The following is a 16,670-nucleotide window of genomic DNA, read 5'->3' as shown; positions in this document are numbered from 1 at the left end:
ACCCCACAGGGGGGTCCCCGATGACTGCCCCATGCTCTCCGCTACCTCCGGTGGCGGAGAGCATGGGGCTTTCATTCATTTTAACTTTTTAATCGCTGTGAACCGACGTTAGTCGGTTCACAGCGATGGCGGCGGCCATCTTGGAAATGATGGCCGCCGGGGGAGGGGGGTTAGTTATCGGGGCACTAGGGGGTCTGGGGTCTGATATACACTTATTTCATCTCCCCCCGCCGTAGATTCACAGCGGGGGGAGATGAAAGGCGGCGGCGGCACCGGTAATCCTCTTTACCGACGGCCGCCGCTATAACGTTAATAGCGGCGATCGTCGGTAAGGGGGGGGGCCGGGACGGACCCCACACACTGCCCCAACCCCTCAGCTACCTCCGGTAGCCGGGGGGATGGGGTGGGGGCCGTCCCGGCCCCGCAATCTTATTCTATGCCATCGCCGTAAAAAGCTGATGGCAGCAGAATAAGGCCCATTAGTGACCGCCGTAGAAAGCCGTATCGGCGGTCACTAAGGGGTTAAAAACACAGAAAGGATCTGTTCACACAATGTTGAAATTGAGTGGATGGCCGCCATATAACAGTAAATAACTGCCATTATTTCAATATAACAGCCGTTGTTTTAAAATAACAGCAAATATTTGCCATTACATGGCGGCTATCCACTCAATTACAACATTGTGTGAACAGAGCCTTTCTGTGTTTTCAATCCACTCCTGGTTTTGGTTCCAATATGAGGACCACAATACTGACTGAAATATACGTAGTGTGAACCCAGCCTAAGGGCACAACCGTATCATGGCTAGGGATGGTCCAAACCTGCCGAGGTTCGGGTTTGTAAGAACCCGAACTCTCGGCAATGAGAGTTGCCATAGGCTGTATCCCAGTTTTCCAGGCGGTCCTTCCTCTGTATCCACCCACTGCAAGGAGCAGCCAGACAGCGGGAATCTGATGCCGAGCGTTCGGGTTCATATGAATCCGAACCTCGGCAGGTTAGGACCATCCTTAATCATGGCCAACATTTAGGGAGAAAAAGAGAATCATTAGAAGCTGTAAACCTTATGAACTAATATTGTTACATTAAAGGGGTTATCCAATTATAACAATCCTTTTTGTTAGCAGGCTTACCCAAACATTAGCAGATGCACGATATCTTACTCCCTGAAATCCCAGTGACTAGATATAATTAGAGATGAGCGAACCTGCCAAGCTTCTGGTTCATATGAACCTGAACTCTCGGCTTCTGTCTGCCGCTGTCTGCCCGCTCTGTGGAGAGGGGGGATACAGCCGGAGGACCGCCTGAAAAACTGGGATACAGCCATAGCCATAGGCCGGTTCGCTCATCTCTAGATATAATCTGTGTGGGAGCCTGTGAGCTAATTTTATTCTAGTACCATCATATGATTGATTAAGCATTTAATGTGTCTCATTGATGGACCAGATCCTCCAGAGATCGCAGCACTCTCTGCAGCTGGTTTCTGTTCTGGCTATGTTCATATTTGTTACCTGCCATATAATTGCTGTATAGAGGCTTAGGATGGTATACCGACACATACTGCCGCATACAGTACCTCAGCCATGCCTATTTATTTTAAAATTGAGGCACAGACTTTTGAGTCCTGCAAAATTGCAGAAAATGTTTTTAAATTAACCGAACACAGTCACTGATAGACGTCATTTGGTCCACTGAAATGAATGGCAGCAGTATATGTTGGGATTACTCTGATGGTGTGCTGATACAGCGAATGTATGACATGTAGCAAATAGCAAACATAGCCTGATTGAAGTGTTCTAAAAATGGTACTTTCTCATATTATCTTAATCTCTCATATTATCTTAATCTCTCATATTATCTATAAAGACCATATTACCCGTCCAGAACGACACTGTAAATGGACCCTGATCTCTTAGACTGGCACCTGTTTAAAGAGTATACAGTTTCTTCACTTTACTTTCCAAATGTTTTATTTTCAAAAATGTTGAGGGTTAAAGTGCTAAGTGTGTAAGCACATCATGAAGAGACGTCTCACGCATGAAATCCGCAGCTAATCCGCAATACACGTATTAATAATAATAAGAATAATATATGTATTGCGGATTAGCTTCGGATTTCGTGCATTAGACTCCTGGCGGATCCGCCAGTGTGACTTTACCCTCAGCCTTCATATAAACTGCTGAGACAAATTTGGGTTCTAATACTGATAAAACAACTTTGCTACAAAAAGGGCATAAAAATATGACAGTGACAAATCGGCCTAAATCTGCTACCATACCGTCTAGTCCCCTGCTGTGATCATATCCTGTATACGTGATGTTACAGCCAATCACCAGCCTTGGCAGTATTTTCTGGTTGCTGAGGCCCCATACAGATTAGACAACCAGTCCCACCATAATCAGTTGTTTTAAAAGACTTTGCTCCAATTTGTATAGGGGCTTTTTAGCAGTATAAACTATGTCACTGAGCTAGAAATGAGGGCTAATTGAATGGCCAAAAATGTTTCTATGAAAATTTGATGAAGGGATGTATTAAAATTGATTATCACAGTATTGTTTATAAACAGTAAATTGGTGTTAGTTTAGATTTTGTTAACACTGCTTATGTTACTTATAGCTAGAAATGAGCGAACCAAACCCATTAAACCCAGGTTCAGTCCCATCTTTGCTAAAAATTAGGTTTGGTGCAAATGCAAACCTCAGGAGGTTGTTTTACTCAAACCTCCTAAAACAGTGTCAGCCACATAGCAGAAAGGAGAAAGAGGAAGGATCATGTGACCTCAAAGTAGCCCACATTGACTTTAATACAGCTTCCCCAGCCAATCTAAATGCAGTATAAGGGTGATGTCAGAGCCACTATAAAAGCCTATGCACATAGCTTAATCAGCCATTTTAGAGACAGCAGGTGTTTGGAGATGATGTCTGTAAGGCACAATCCTGTTTCATTGCAAGTTAAAGGGGTACTTCGTCCATTTAAAAAATTTGATATGTTGCTGCCCTTTTATACAATATAATAAACAGCCTATTTTTACTTCACCACGTTGCCCCAGGGTCCTCTTGCAGCGTCTTTGGGCCCCTGCTAAATTCTAGTCTTGTCTCAGCAGTGACAGCCCACTCAGCCAATCGCTGGTAGCGGCATCATCCCACTTCAGTCAGTGATTGGTTGAGCAAGCTGTCTCTGCTGAGACAAGTCTGTCTTAGGAGTGCACCCTAAGACACTGCAGGAGGACCCCGTGGGAGGGAGGTGAGGTATAAATAAGCAGTTTTTTATGCAATGTTTAATTGCACAGGTATACCAGTTTTTATTTGTGGTACATTCATTGCTGTGAAAAAGTAGCTCATGTAAGTGTTTGTGTCTCTTTTGTGAACATTCTAGGACGCAAAACCTGTGACTGCTCCCTAAAAAGGGCTATTGGGCTACTTTAACCCCTTAAAGTCAAAGGCAATTTTCGTTTTTCCACTTTATGTTTGAAAGTCCATAGCGCTTGCATTTTTTTACCTAGAGACGTATATGAGCACTTATTTTTTGCGAAACCAATTGTACTTTGCAATGACAGGCAATATTTTTCCATAACATATGCTGTGAAACCAGAAAAAAATCATTTGCGCTGTCAAATTGAAAAAAAAGGAATTTGTTTTGATTTCGGGGAGTTTTGCATTTACGCCGTTCGCCCTATGGTAAAACTTACTTGTTATATATGTTACTCAAGTCGTTACGATTATGATATATAACATGTATAACTTTTATATTATCTGATGGCTTGTAAAAAATTCAAACCATTGTTAACAGATATATGTTCCTTAAAATTGCTCTATTCCCAAGCTTACAGCGCTTTTATCCTTTGGTCTATGGGGCTGTGTGAGGTGTCATTTTTTGCGCCATGATCCATGTTTTCTGGATTTGATGCGACCAAAAATGCGCAATTTTGCACTTTGGAATTTTTTTTGCGCTGACACCGTTTAACGTGCAAGACCAGTAATGTGATTTATAGTTCGCGCGATTACGCGCGCGGCAATACTAAATATGTTTATTTATTGTTTATTTATTTATATTTATAAAATGGGAAAAGGTAGGTGACTTGGACTTTTAATAGGGGAGGGGATTTTTTATTAATAAAAAAACATTTTTACTTTTATTTTTACTGTATACTGTACTGTATATACACAGCAAAGATCAATTAGATCGGTAATAGATTGCTATGGCCTGCTGCAGGCCATAGCAATCTATTGCCGAGTCGGGATCAGCGTCATTCCGACGCTGAGGCCTGGCACGGGCAGAAGAATGGATCTTCCCCCCGCGATCGCATCGCTGGGGGGAAGATCCGTCCCACTAGACACCAGGGATGCACGGAGGAAAGCCTTTAAGTGCAGCTGTCAGGTTTGACAGTTGCACTTAGAGGCTTAATTAGCCGGCGCGGCAACGGGACCCGCGCCGGCTAATAGAGGCACTGCCCGGCTGCACATGTCAGCCGGGATCAGCGTCGTTCAGAGCGGGGTCCTGGCGGGACACCTCTCTGAACACCCCGCGCGGCACCATGACGTATCAGATACGTCATGGATCGCTAAGGGGTTAAAAAAAGTTGTTGTTTTTTTGATACTTCTATGTGCATATGAGGTTTCGAGCAATTGTCAAAGTTTGGGGTTGGACCAAACTAGTTTAATCTGAACAAAACTCTTTAAATAAGTTTGGTGAACAGGTCAAATCCAATCGAAAATCCAAATCATGACTGATAGCATTTTCCTTTTTTCACCTGCTCCATCATTGGTGTAAAATACTGTTACAATGAAAAGGGCTGCTAAATGAGCTAAAGGGAAATATATATTTTGCTACTTTTCCCCCCTACTTTTCATTTTCATCCTTAGGCTAATTTTGAATGCACAAAATGTATCAAAATTTGATGTATAACGAATTTTTGGTCTAATTTTTAATGCTCTTATTTTGTCATGTGCATTGTACTTCTCACATTGAGTGGATTTATTATCTAAATGCTGCAAATAATAAATGCTTCCAAAAGCTATTAAACTTAAAGGGATTGTTCGAGATAATTTTTTAATTAGCCCTGCCATCAGGGCTACAGGGAACATGACAGTAATGTACACTTATCTGTCCCGTTTCGGCTCAGCTGCTGTTACCTGGGCCACTTTTTGATGTCATTACTGTCATGTCCCTCCAAATTTATCCTGGACAACCCACCCCTTTAAACCACATTCCTTTCATGGTGAAAAAAAGAATTATGGACTTGACAAAAAGCTGGGAAAAAAACTGGTAATGCATAATAAGTGTAGTCACAGAAAATGAGAACAAAATGCTTTAAGAAACTGGCATCACAACCTTCATAACACCTGTTTTGTAACTTTTTTTCAACAACCATTAAATAGCAACTGTCAGCAAGTAGGTCCTCATATATTGTATTTGTTTTTGACCAGTGCTATACCGTTATAAAAATGAAAGGTTTGGTATTTAAGTGCTTTCTCTCAGGAAGAAAAAACACATGCTCTCTAATAAACCAGAGACATGGAAGAAAGCAGCTGCCGGGAAACAAGCATTACTGATAGTGAAAAGCAAATAGTATTTGATGGAATAGCTATTCGATTGAATAGTACGCTATTCACGCTATTCGATTGCGTTCATATATTCAAACGATAACGCAGTGAAAATTCGATTCGCCGTCCCACCCCCCTGGCGCTTTTTTCCAGCCAATAAACATGCAGGGGGGAGGGACAGGCACTAGGAATAGGCAGGACTTTAGAAAAAACTCTAACTGTGATTGGCTGGCTAAACTATGCCACCTCCTGAGTATACGAATAGGGGATTTCAGATTCGTGTCACTTGCTGTTGGAGCTAGAGAGGGACAGGCTGTTCACCAGGGAGAGAAAGTTTTTAGGTGAAGTTAGGTAGAAAGGGACCCCCAAAAGCCCTTGTTAGGGCTAAAAGTATAAAAACCAGAGATTTAGAAGCTGTTGTAAAACAGGCAGTGTGTTCAGACATCTACTGATAGGGTATACGGCTGTATACTGTGATTGCAAGATAATACCTGCTATCTTGCTACTACTGATTTGCACAGTCTGCGTCCTGTAAAGGAGTTGAACGGTTCTTTCATTTTATTATTGTAAAAAACAATTATTTATCCAGTACACGGCTGTATACTGTGATTGGGGGACAATACCTGTTATCTTGCTACTACTGATACATACGCAAGGGCGTACCACTAGGCCGAAACATACGCTTCTACTTTACATTCGTAATTTGTTAATGAATGTTTGGCGGACACGAACCTATCAAGAACATTTTTTTTTGTGTATTCAGGATCCAAACCAAACATTGGGATGTTCACTCATCACTAGTGTTAGATGCACCCAGACATGCTTCCCCTGCTGTCCCATATGCATCCAGAGGTGTTGGCATCATTTCCTGAGGTTTCATTGTAAACTTGGTGACCTCCTTCCTAGTGGTCAAATATTGATTTCCAGGTCCCAAGTATTTTTCTCCCATAGACTATAATGGGATTTAATATTCATTCGCATATACGAATACCGGGAGCTATTCAAATCGAATTTTGAATTATCGAATATTTCACTATTTGCTCATCTCTAATCACCATAATAAAAGCTTGACTTACAGCTGAACACTTACGAGGTCCTACTGAAGCCCTTTTACGTATGATAGTTTCTAGAGAGAGTCAGTAGAAGATCCATTGCCAGGAGAGAGAACAATATATGTTACAATAAGAATTTCCTCAGGAAACCTTTTTTCTACAGAGCATACTTTTCTGTATGTAAATAAGGCAAGGCACCAGAAACAGGTCCGCTTTAAAAAACATCTTACCTGTTAAGTACAACAGTCCACATGAGTAGATTTTTCTGCTTATTCACTATATTTTCCACAAGGAAAACAGAAACAATCATGAAAGTTTCTATATAGTCAGAATGAGATGTTGGGAAATATACAAGAGCAATATGGGTTTTAGAACGATCTGTAAAATAGTGTTGCTAATAAGTAAGCTTCTCAGAAAATGCAAAGGTGGGATTTATGTATATAATGTGCATGGTGCTGTCATATTGATTAACATCTAGTAAACAGAGAGAAAGTGGGTTACATTCATCACACTACACAGACTGGTGCATTCTACTCCCATAGCCTCTAACATTCCCGTACACTGGATGAAAGAGAAGAGGCAATAAATTCTACACTAAACGGCCAAAAAAACTAAATAGCCATGTATCCGCAAAACCAGTTGTTATAACACTTAATTCAGTCAGTTCAAACTTTTTCCATTAAGTTAATACTTAAAGTGATATTAACTCTATCAGCGGTTCTCCACACCTCCATAAGATAAGATACTGCACATTTGATATATACCTGTATAAAACTTAAAAAAACGTAAAAAAAAACAGATTGCAAAAACGTAGTGTGAACCCAGCCTGTTGATCGGTGGACAGTATCGGCTAGATGGGGCTTCATGACAGTTGGGCCCATTTCCTAGCCGGGAGATGGAATCCAACTGCAGTGAAGCTCCGCCTAGTGGACACCCTGAACCAGTAAAATGAAGCAAGAGTAAAGGGATTGACAGTATACCCTTAAAGTGAAACTGTCATTTCAAAAGCATTTTAGCTATCAATACTACAAATGAATATAAGAAACTCTATAATAGATCTTATTAGACAAAATAGCTTCCTTAAGTCCTTACTGTTCTTCCTGCCACCTCCCTTGTCAGTTCTTTTCTATCTTATCTGTTTATCACTAAAGGTCCCCACACACTCTATACTTAGGTCGGCTGCTCAGTATAAGGTTTATAGGGCTCTCCTAACAGTCCAGAGGCAAATGGAGGTAGGGGTCAGGGTTGATAGAAAATCAATACCCGATCCCTTTGTTCTCGGAGATGAGTTGTCTGGCTGCAACTTAAACCTCCTCTCCCCATAGAGAATGCAGGAACAACTGGCCATGCCAAACATCCAGCGATTATTCATTCGGCAGTTATTGAAGGTGTATGGCCACTTTAAGGAAAAACCATCAACAGCAGACTGAGTATGGGGTTACAATGCTCATGCAAGCCTATAGGGTAAGAAAGGGCTGAGCAGGATGAGTAAGCAGGAAATGCTGAGAATCAGACAGAGAAGATACAAAGTTTAAAGGGGTTTTCCACTCAAACATAGCTTGATGTAAACAAGTCACTATCTGCAACTTTGTAGTTTCTTTGTAATGCTGGGAGGATTAATCACAGAGAGTTCATCAGTAACTTTACCTCCGATTAACCCTCCCAGTATTAAAAAGAAGCTACAAAGTTGCAGATACAGCCGGCCAGGGACTTTTTTACAAGTCGTCTCAGAAGGGAGGGCGGAGGAAGGGGAGATGGAGAGAAAAGCTCACTCACAGCTCTTTGTGTCTTCAGCAGAAAGCAGCAGCTCAGAACTAGTGGAAGGAAACTGAATAGATAATAACAAGTGTGGACTGAATTGGTCTTACCATGGGCAGCAACATATGAAAAGTTATGTTTTAGTGGAATACCCCTTTCTGGCTAAGTAATGGTCTAGGATCTACTGAAGGTTTGCTACATTGAGGTAGGATTGCAGGTTCTTGTCTTGCTTTTATTGTGTATATAAGGTATAGGAGCCTGCACAGAGGCTAGCCTGCATCCACACTGCAGCTGGACATAGGAAAAGCAGACTCATATATAAAGTTTGCAGGGTGCAGGATGGTAACCAATTTTATGAAGAATATAACCCTAGCAAGGTTGAGGGTCTTTGTTAGGCTTGGCTGGCAGGGCACCAATGGGGTCACAGTTTTGTCAGTTTTTTAAGGGCTAATTATTAGCCATTTAAATGACACTAGATCGCATGAAAAAAGATAGTAAGTCTTTAAGAAGACATTAATGGGAAAATGCAATTAACAGTGTCAGCCATGTTTTATATTTACACACCATCATTCTATAATAATCTAACTTAGTTACAGATTAGATTTGTAGTCTCAAAGAAGAAGTCCAGCGAAAATTAAAAGTCCAATGCAAGCAGGGGATGGGGGGAACATAATAAAGATATACTTGTCTCTGTGCCCCCACAGCACAACATTAGTGCTCCTGGACCCCTGCTGGCGTCCTGCAGCTCCTGTTGCTGCAAGGTCATAATCCCGCTGATGGATTACCTGCTCAGCCAGTCAGTGACTGGGGAAGGACAGCACTGCAGTCCCTGAATGGCTGAACGGCCAATCCATTAGCCAGGTCGGGTACTTTCTTCTGCATGCTCAGGATTTTTTAATTTCGCCGGACTTCTCTAATTGTTATAGTTTCTAATCTATTTGGGCCAATTTAAGTGATCTTGTTCTAATTTTGTTTATTCTGTGCTGCCCAAAGAGCATATTTTTTTCTCTACTTGCACTATTCATAGTTTGGCCATGGGGGATAACAACCTAAGCTGCAATAGTCCATGATGGTTATGCATTTAGGTGTGACATCTGGGGTGTAGATGCTGGTTAGAGGCCCGTACTTCAAGAGATAATATTGGGAAACTGTTGAAAAAAAAAATCAACATAGTTACATTTTTAGGGAGAGCTGTCAGCATTCTCTGAAAGAGGTTGGCCAGGCAAAACTAGCTTGTAATTTGTGGATAGGGGACAAGTAAGAGATCATGTGGGATCCAACCTCTGTACCCCCCGACCCGCAACACTATGCATTCTTATGGAGCCGCCGGAAAGTGTCAAGTGCTGCTCTTTCCAGCAGCTCCATAGCAAAGAGCCACGGGTCACATGCCGTACCCACTGCTGTATTCATATCAAAAAGAAGTCGGGGACAAATTCTTACTTGTCCCCTATCCTATCAAAGTTAGTTTTACATAGACAACCTGTTTAATAATCTTACTGTAATGCTGTAAATCCTGCTAGCAATTTACCAGCAATTTAGCACCAGCCGTGATGGTTTGCCTCTGAATTAGAGCATCCTCGGGCCACAGTATCTCAGCTTTGCCTCCTACACTGTTACTCTCTGTAACTAACTCTCTATGGGTGCACTAGTCTTCTCTCAATAACACTGCAAAGGCCGTACTATGTACATTTCTCTATTCTCATGTGAGATGGAAATTTCTTTGGCAGCTGAAGATGGTTGCCCACATTAACTTTGAGAATATACAATGGGCTGGTGATTTTACAGTATTTGTTTCCTATATTCCTTATTCTGTGTTTTACAGCTTTTACTGTGTATTCTTTTTAGCATAAACAGGACTGGTTTGAGTTCTCACAGCTTTCAGCAAATCTTGCTGCTATTATTATTATTATTATTACTATTACTATTATTATTTATGATGGAATTATTCATAAATGTACAAACATTAACTCTTTAATGCCAATAAAATATTCTTTGATATTACTAAGGTTGTACCATTCTAAAAAAGACAACTTGGTATTAAGTGACTGATCACAAATATTCATGCGCGTATTCATACATACTATATAAAATGCCTAATTCAGTCGATACAATTCAGATCTGAAAATAATCCTGTCTGGGTTTTTGTGAGGTGTTTTTGCTAAGAAACACTAATAAACCAGAGAACCCTCCCCTGTCTTCCTCCAGCAATCGCACAGCCCTCCTTTGCACAGCTTCTCTCAGGCTCTACATGACAAATCTCCTTGAGTCCACAGGCTCGCTCCTCGGCAGCTGGAACATAGACCCATTTTCTGTACACACCACAATAGTGTCAAACATAAACCTGTCCCCCGCCCAATAACACTGCGGCTGCACAATGCTCACTGCATAGGGCTCTCTCATTTGACTCTGACCCTTCCATCTGCAAGCTGGAAGCCAAGGAACCTCACTCCTGATGACAGCTACTCTCACAGAGTACAGAGACTGCTGCTTACCAGGTGTGCCAACAAGTGCAGAGACTTCATAGAGGGGCACAAAGTAACACAATACAACATGTCATAGCTACAATGCAACAACAATAAACTTCCCCAAAAGCACACATATGCTTAGTGACATAAAGGAAATTTCATATGAAATTTTAACTGATCAGCCTAGAGCTTAAAAGGGGTAATAACCAGCCTAAATATACAGACTAAGACATTTTCATACAGAACCTTAGGATTGCCCACTATGCCCTACATTTTTATGTTTAATTTTTTTATTTTAATTTTCAGTCAAAGATTTGTGTATGTTACAGCAGGCAGTTTACCCATTGGAGTTAGTGGTGCCGTTTGTTTCCTTTTTATTTGATTATTTGGGGCATAGCAAGAGGGAGCTAACAGCAATTGTGGTCTGGGTGCTGGGTGAGGAGCACCAGTGACTTCATCAGCAAGAATTAAAAATAAAGTTGAATACATGAAATATTTTCAGCTGACTCAATTGGCATGGTGCAAGTGAGAGAAGGTTTAGTATCATCCCTAATTTGAGGGCTGTACCTTTATAAGAAGAGACAGCTTGGTGCCAGGATTGTAACGCTGCCTGCAATGCTTAGCAAAGGGGTAGCCTTTGTGCCCAATTCACCTTTGCTTTTGCCTTGGAGGCTGACTTAAAAAGCCAAAAGTGGCATGACCGGTTGTGTATGGTTCATTCATGCTGGGCCTTGTAGCTACACTATCCATATGGTAATCTACCAATAGGGTAGAGGAGAAATAGAGTGAAATGCAGAAGTTTGTGTAAAGCCAAAAAATCAACATGTAGATTCTGAAAACATTGCTAGGGAGTTTTTATGTAATGATGTTTGAACAAAAACCTGTACTAACCTATTTTAAACTAGACTTAGCCTGGGTCTATACATTGCAGACACAGAATCGTAGTGGGCCAAGGGGTAGAGAAGTTGACATATATGTTATTTAAAAATCGATAAACCAAGCATGAATGTTTATTGCCAGAGGGTAGGAGGTATAAGCACTTGTTAGACACCTTTGGTGCTTACCTTAGGGAACAAAGGATCCGACAGGTTAAAGTAACATACATTATCCTTGATTCTCCAGACATCATATGTCAGGACTGCCGTCGTACACGTTCAATGGCTCCCATAAAATTTGGCAACATCCGCCAACTGTGCCTGATGTGAATTGCTAACTTTAGAACAGAATGACAATGATCAGCTAGCGAAAAGTAAATACGTCTGTATGTAATATATTTTATAATGACGTTTCCAATAGCAATTCCCCTTCACTGTAACATAAGGTACAGATCCCTATTCACATTACTCTTGAAGGTCACTGATTTTTACCTCTACTTTCTCTCCCCCAAGTGAAATGGGCAGAGCTGAACTTTCCCCTTTTATGTTTCAAATCCAACTTTCTGACATTAATCTTTTCATAGCCAGAGGTCTAAGAAACAATTTATTTTACAAGACCTTCAAGAATTGATGAGGTGAAGCCATCATATTGAAAACTTATACAAAAGCTATTATAAATGTGTACGATTACAGCATGTTCCATATTAGGTACTACTCACACACTCTGGCAAACAGTTACATCAATGCATAGCCCTTCAAAGCGTTAATTTATTAAAAATGTACCTAAATAAAAGAAAGAAAACAATGCAAACAATTCCACAGCTTATATGCAAGCAATATATTTTACTGTTCATTAAATAGCCTACACTTTACAAACAATAGTTTTAAATACATAGTCAATAATAATTCTAGAGGATGCAAATGTTTTTTAGGAAGGAAACATAAAAAAAAAATTCCGAAGGCTCTTAATACTAACTGGCCTGTTATTGCAGAATAGGAAAAAGAAAAAATTTTAATATGTTGCAAAATCGATATACATTTGAAAACATCAAAGATTAAAATGCATAGTGTAATAATATTGATGTAACTGTTAATCTTTGTACTATAGTCTAGCAGCATAGCATGTTAATACTATTGCCTTTACGAGTTCAGTTAGTGACCTATGTAAGTTACTATGCAGAAATCAATAGAATATTACAATAGACATATTTAAACATTTCATTTTATTCATAAAATGAGTATTAAAACGGTGCTTGACCTAATAACACAATTATAAATATTAATAAAATGAATAATAAAAACATATGTTGTTTAAAAATAAAATGAATATATAATTTGACACAACATATTAAAACCTCTAAGTATTAGCCCTCTTTTCACTCTGTAACTAGATAGTTAACAACAGCAGCCAATTGTTTAAATTCATACTTATTAGTGAGAATTCTTGTATATCTCAGCACATATGTAATGTTAGATAATTGCAGTGCTAAGCTGGAACATATTCAATTACCAGGAACGTATATGGGTACCTGTTTCGCCATGTGTAACCTAATACTTTGGGTCATACATGATTTATAAAAAGAAATTGTTTTACAGCAACTTATTAGTGAGCTGCAGACAATAGCTTTTAGTGCACTAGAGGATCAACTGTGTACACCGCAGTTTGCCTGAGCTGTTTTACCTGCTCATTGTCTGGTAGCTAATCACACTTGTCCAGCTCCATATCAAGGCACTGTGTTCAGACCTCAAACAATTGGCCTGAATGCTCACAAAGGAAACAGGTGACCCATGATCTTAGACATGCTGGTCTGCAGCAACCACTTAGCAGGAAGCTGTGGAGTATAAGAACCTGGACTGTTTTTATAACAGAGCTCGGATCTGTCATGCAGTGCAAAAACATTCTAGTACAATATAAATATTTATGTGCATATAGGGTTTAGACAATGGTTTCTTGGTCCCAGTTCACTTCTGTTGTCTTTACATAACAGCAATACCTGTTATAGGGATTGTCCCCCCCTTTAGAATAGGTTCCTGCATCACTATCTCTAGGGTCAAGAGTAACTTTCTCCTCTGTGACAGTGTAGATAATTCTATCTGGAGTACACTTTTTATCAAACACAGAAGAAGTGTTGTGGTTTTCCACTCCTCCAGGTAATGTGTTTGTGGAATAGCACTTGTCCAGATACCTCTGCACTTCCTCTCCATCCACCTTTGTGTTCAGCGTCCTTGAATCCTCTATTGTGGTAATTTTAATGGATCCACATCCTTCTTCCTTTTCCTTTTTTGATTCCTTTTTATCCAGCTCATTCGAACTCCCTTTACCAGACTCCTTGTCTGATGGGGTCTTCAGAAGCTCCACATTTTCTTTATCTTTCCCCTTCTTGCAGCAGCAGGTACAGTACTTATAGGGCCACTTAGTACAGCCATCAGTTCTTCTGGTCAGGGTAATAGCTGCCACGCCAGGAAGAAAAATAGCTGGTCCTATAGCGATAAGTGGGATAGATCCCAAAGTTTCCCCTTTGAACCCTGATACTGTAAACATAAAGCCAAATACAAGAAATATGCTCACCAAGGCTACCACCAGTCCTGTGCGAGGGTTGATATCATCCGGTCTCATCTCTCTACACCATACGACTGTACTTTATCATCAGTACGTCAGCAGCTTCGGTTCCTTTAGGTTAGAGACCACCAGACCACTATTTTCTTCCAAAACATTAATGAACCAATTGCGCCCCCCTTACTTATCACAAGATAAACTGTTTCCTCCTCAAGAACTCCACAGATGACTCCAGCCTGGATCTCCTGGTCTTGCTTGTATTCCAAGTTAATAAAATCCTGAGAATATTACAATAACTCTTAGATGAGATAGGTTATTCACTTGTAAAAACATTACTTCTGAAGCATCTGCGATCCTTACAGGAAAGTCCACTGGGAGCTGGATGCTGTGTTTCGGATGCCAGAACAGTGAGATCCTGCATGTGTTCAAAGTGCTTGAATGGAAACTGAGACACTCATCTCTTAATGCAAGAGTATGTGAGAAGAGGGAGGGGAGGGGAGGAAAAGCAGAGGAGTGGACTTTAAATATTAGAAAAATAAAGCACTCAGGGACCTCCTGCTTTATCATAGAAAAAAAATACATATCAGCAATTTCAGATGTACAAACAGGCAGCCAATGTTTCACCGTTAACTATAATATTTCCACTGAACACATACAACTGTATACGAGTATAAAATATTTGTGCTGCATGAGAGTTTCTCTGCTGCAAAGACTTATAAAATCATATCATGCACATGCAAAACCTATGAAAGAAAAGTCTCTTTTTGATGAAAAACTGAATGACCTTGGATGAACTGACAAGGGAAATTTGTCATATATATTAAGACGTGAATACGATGCGCTGCACAGGGACATGTATCCTTTAAGAAAATCACCAGCAATGATATTCAGCACCAAAGACAAAGACATTGCTTTCCCTGAATACTTAGATTTGTTGATTTACAGTATTCCAAAGTGAAAAGACTGGAACTGTCTATGTATCCCACAATAATGGCAATCACTGACTAAGTTATTTATCCTATCTGAAAAAAAGAGATATATGATGCCTCTTATTATTGTTGTTGATTTGCAGGCATAGAGTACAATGGGAGAAGGGATGTTTGTATTATTCACCGGAATTTGGCAAACGTGCATCCTAAACTTTGATTCCCCTAATGTTTTGGGAACATTTGTGCATCCCTTTTTACCGCATATCAGCCGAACAATACTATATGTTTCCACAACTCACTGCTCTCCATGTGATTACTTGATAACCTACAGACAGTAGACACTGGATCAGATGAAAAGAAGCAACATATCACTGTAGGCTCAAACCCTATCATCAGAGATGAGTTTGCGTAGAAACGGAAGGAGATTTTTTAAACAAGATGTTTTGCAAACATGCTTCAATTTTCATTTCATATGTTATGGAGCTAAAAAAAAAAATGGGGTCACTTTAGGGCTATGTTCACACTACGTAAAACTATGGCCGTTGTTGCTGATGGCGATAACGGACTTAGTTTTTGCGGGGTGGAACAATGCCTTAGTTTCAATGGAATCCCGGCCGGAGTGTATACACATCGTATACGCTCCGGCCAGGATCCCATGCAGCCCCGCAATTAATTGACATGTCAGTTTTCTGTGGCCGCAATTCAATGAATTGCGGCCGTAGGAAACCCTGTCAGTTCCCACTATAGTAAGCAGGGGGAAGCTCTGATGCGGACGCGAGCTGATGCGCCCGCATCAGAGCTCTGCGGCCGGACAGATCATCCGGACAGTACTTAAGTACCGGCCGGGATGATCCGGGCAGAGACAAATCTTTCTGGCACCAGTTGATTTTTTTTTATTTATTTTTTTGCTGAGCTACCTCTTTAAAAACATTATGTTCCTCAACAACCTCTTAAAGTGTCACTGTCATTGTAACTTTCAAAATCTAAATCAACAGTAGATGTGAAATAAAGCAAGTTTTCAATTTACATTCATTATTTTTTTTTGTTGTTGTTGTTATCATGCTGTAAAACAAAGCTGAACTTACCAGAAATCCAGGTCCAGTCTCCTGAAGACAGATTTTCTGGTGCTGGTTGTAAAACAGACTAAACACAGGAATCCTGGCCAGTACAGAGAATCAGGGCTCAATGTGTGCATCAGTCACATGACTGCCTTCTCTCTGTGAGGGCTCAGATGGCCTGGGGTACATTGGACTTCATGTTTTCTGGCTCTTTGAGAAAAGAACAGTCAGAAAACAGGAAGTGCTGTGTTTTCCATGATAATAAAAAAAAAATAATAAATGTAAATTGCAAACTTGCTTTATATGACATCTACTGTTGATTTAGATTTTAAAAGTTATAATGACAGTAACACTTTAAAGTCTCATTGAGGACAAAATGAGTTTGCCACATAGGACACACCTGTGTAAATGTTGTATCTGGACTTAGGTGCCTTC

General features: G+C 40.3%; 1 protein-coding gene across 1 annotated transcript; it reads right to left on the bottom strand.

Annotated features, from left to right (window-relative positions):
- Nucleotides 1-13,627: 13,627 nt before the first annotated feature.
- On the bottom strand, nucleotides 13,628-14,308 carry TMEM215 (transmembrane protein 215). Its single transcript, XM_069964314.1, has one exon. It carries the CDS (start codon nucleotides 14,306-14,308, stop codon nucleotides 13,628-13,630), a length of 681 nt encoding a protein of 226 aa, XP_069820415.1.
- Between the last annotated feature and the right edge of the window lie 2,362 nt (nucleotides 14,309-16,670).

Source organism: Dendropsophus ebraccatus, chromosome 3, assembly GCF_027789765.1.
Source record: "Dendropsophus ebraccatus isolate aDenEbr1 chromosome 3, aDenEbr1.pat, whole genome shotgun sequence".
Lineage (NCBI taxonomy): Eukaryota > Metazoa > Chordata > Amphibia > Anura > Hylidae > Dendropsophus > Dendropsophus ebraccatus.
This window is presented reverse-complemented; position numbering and strand designations above follow the sequence as displayed.